This window comes from Phaethon lepturus, unplaced genomic scaffold, assembly GCF_000687285.1.
Source record: "Phaethon lepturus isolate BGI_N335 unplaced genomic scaffold, ASM68728v1 scaffold2943, whole genome shotgun sequence".
In the NCBI taxonomy this organism is placed as follows: Eukaryota; Metazoa; Chordata; class Aves; order Phaethontiformes; family Phaethontidae; genus Phaethon; species Phaethon lepturus.
This window is the reverse complement of record NW_010531059.1, coordinates 5,853-9,207: the sequence shown is the minus strand read 5'-3', so window position 1 is coordinate 9,207 and position 3,355 is coordinate 5,853. Positions and strand designations below refer to the sequence as shown.

General features: G+C 33.1%; 1 protein-coding gene across 1 annotated transcript in view; it reads right to left on the bottom strand.

Moving 5' to 3' along the window:
* Nucleotides 1–2,206: 2,206 nt before the first annotated feature.
* Nucleotides 2,207–3,355, bottom strand: part of LOC104618745 (regulator of G-protein signaling 7-binding protein-like) — a gene marked incomplete at its 5' end in the record, with an annotated part of 5,375 nt that continues 4,226 nt past the window's right edge. The window contains one exon of the mRNA XM_010284422.1: nt 2,207–2,726. Within this exon, the coding sequence (XP_010282724.1) occupies nt 2,635–2,726 (92 nt within the window). The remainder of the gene's footprint in view (nt 2,727–3,355) is intronic.

Genomic DNA, 3,355 nt, shown 5'->3' with positions numbered 1-3,355 from the left:
TATAACAAGATTTTAAAGAATTATCACAGTATGCTTGTGTGAAAGATGTATAAAGGCTATTTTCTTTCTCCCTTTCTCTCTTGTAGCATTGCTGCATATACAGTCTTGTGTTCATATACTTTCTTTGTCATTAATGTTCACAGGATTAATAAAATAGTATCAGCCTGGCTTTTTAACTTATGATGAACCAAAATTAATTGGTCAATTGTAATTACAGATTGTCCTCTCAGACAATATTTTTTAATAGCCGTTAGACATCAGGAGTTGTTTTTCCAAAGTTTTAACAGTTGCAAAACCTGTTGTATTTCTGGAGATGGAATCATAGAGCAAGTCTATTTGTTTGTAGACTTTTAATGAAAACATGTCAGTGCTGCCACCTTTTGGACATTCTTTAACAACTTATTATGGAAAACTAGGATATGATTAACAAGGACACTCTTCATGAGGGATGTGGGGAAAATGTCAAAGAATTAATTTTGAAAAAATGTCCTGCTGTGGACTTTGATTCCATTCTTCTTAGAAATGCATTCATGCTCACAAGTACACACTGTTTTGCAAGTGTATAGTGGTCTCCCTGTGTTAAATGCTGTGTACTTTGAAGAATAGTTTGTGACTTGAAATCTTATAAAACATTGCAGTTACATTTTTCTGTGTTATTTAAAGATTACTGTGCTTGCGGCTATATGATCTTTTAGTATTTAATCATGTCTTCCTCAGATGGAATTACTTTTGCTTATGGAAACACAGTTTCCATGAGGGCATTTTAGATGTATTTGTCCTCATTGCATTTAAAGTATTTATTTGGGGGCCTGATTATTCAAAAATATTTTTTCTTTTTGGGAGACTGAAAGGTGAACAGATCAGTCCAACCTGGAAAAAAACAAAACACCTTGCTGTATCTGAGTGAAAAGAAAAATATTCTTCCAGAGAAATGTTGGAAGCTCAGTTATATGACTTCCTAAAACTGGAATGGTATGGATCTGACTGGATCACTGTTCATAAAGAAAAATTCCTGCCTTCCCCTCTTGGGTTTAAACTAGATCTCAATTTTTGGGCCTTGCTATAGATGGTACATTAATATTTCTGACAATGCAGGTGTTTCCTACCTTTTTCAGCAAACAGCATTCCAGGAGAAAAAAAATGGTAGAAAAATCAGTCAGATCAAACTTTGTAGGTGCCAGATATAGTTCAGTGAATAGCTATCCCTAACAAACTGCTTTTGGGAGTGTACTAATATCCTACCAAAAAACACTGTATGGGTGTTTCCTGTGACAAGAAAACAGTACCTTCTTACCCACCACTAAACCCTTACGCAGTAAGAAGGAATTTGGTTCTGGTTGACATGCTGGGTCATGATGGAGTCGCAGAAGGGCGAATAGTCACCTTCCTCATGTATTACCGACCACAAGGGTATGGTGACCTGCTATATATGGCAGTTATAGATTACTATGGGTTTCATAGCATTGCAGTCTAGCACAAGTTTAGTTGTGGTGCCTTGCCTATCATCCTGAAATATCAGTATAATGTCTGACCTATTCATATCTATTGCTGCTACTAGCTGTCATTTTAGCATTTATATATTCATCATAATTTTTTGTCTGTCTTTGCAAACATACATCTTGAAATGGAAAAATTACCAAAACATTTTGTAGTACTCTGACAACAAAATTAGAAAAAAAGATATATTCTATATATAACTAGAAACAAGACAACATTTAATTTAAATAAAAAGCTTTATTAACAATGTAAAACATTTAATATCTTACAGTCTGAGATAATTCTGGCATGCCTTATAAGAGTTAACAGTGATATGCAGACATCATGCTATAAATTCTTTTGGAAACAAAATGGGTTGGTGTTGTGTTTTACATTGTTTATTTTAATATACCTTCTTTTAATAAATTATTTATTTTTTCCAAAAGCTTGTAGAGATACTATCAGCTTAAAAGGCAATTTGTTACTTCTATGCATTGTACAGTTTGTAGATATTATGATTTCTCTGTATTTACAAGTTCTAAGTATTTTCATATATGGTTTGTGTATCATAAATTAAGATATTTTTCTATGAAGCTTTTAAATTGAGATATAGTGGAAGACTAAATATGAATGAGAGCACAAAAAGCAACTGGAGATTTTGTGCAAATTCTGTTACAATATTGTTTAAATGTTTTAGCACTATAATACTTTTGCTGTTAAATAGTTCTATATGCTTAAAGATTGTTAGAATATGATCAAGTGTTTTAATATGATACTAATAAGAGTACTGTACTATGCACAAACTTTTACCTGTAGTTCAAACAATAAAAAAACTTTAAAATTATCTATTATCCATAATTCATGTGTCTTTTCTCTGAGTGGTTGGAAGTAATCAATAATGCAAAACATACTTTAAAAAGTTTTAAAAACATTCTTGGTTATGCTAGATCTATTCCACAGTTGGTTCTTGACCACCATAACTTTAGACTATTAAAACCCTTATTCTGAAAAGGAGGATAGAGCAGAAGAGAAAAAGCAATAGGCTAGTGTAGAAAATATACTTTATAACCAAAAGTAGTAAAGTTTATCTTTTCAATGGTCAAATGATAGTGGTTTAATCAAAGTTATGATTTTCTTGGTGTTTCTGTTCCTAATCTTCTAACTTGAGACAAGACAACACAGTCCAAAGAATCTTCTCTTCCGTCTTCTTACTAATGGGTAAGGAGTCAAGTTTAGGAGGCTGCTATCATCTGTGATGGAAAAACCCACATTTTAATACAGCATGTACACATGCACACACACAAAAGACTTCATATCATTTATGTGTCCTAACAGCACCTGCAAGACCAAATAGTAGATCCCATTCTAGGCACAGAGCAAATAATAAACTGATTTTTGTATATGAGAGTCTTAAAAGGCTAATTATCAGGATCTCTATGAAAATGCAGTAGAAATTTTGGCAAGAAGAATACCAGTTCAATGATGAAACCTAAAGGAAATTACACCTTCAGTACCGGGACACCGAAGATGAAATATTCCTGCATGGATGAATAACATTAGGGTCCCAAATAAAACCTAAAGATAACTAGTTTGAGATCTTGAAGACATGCAAGTTCAGAAATGTTGAACCTAAGGTTAAATTCTGGCTTAATTTAAAGATGAAAAAAATTATTGAGTGGTCATTTATGCACATCAGTGGGAATTGCCATTTAAAACTCCACCATTGGAACATCTTGGCACATTGTCCTGGTTTCAGCTGGGATAGAGTTAATTTTCTTCATAGAAGCTAGCATGAGGCTATGTTTTGGATATAGGATGAAACAGTGTTGATAACATGCTGATGTTTTCAGTTGTTGCTAAGTAGTCAAGGACTGTCCAG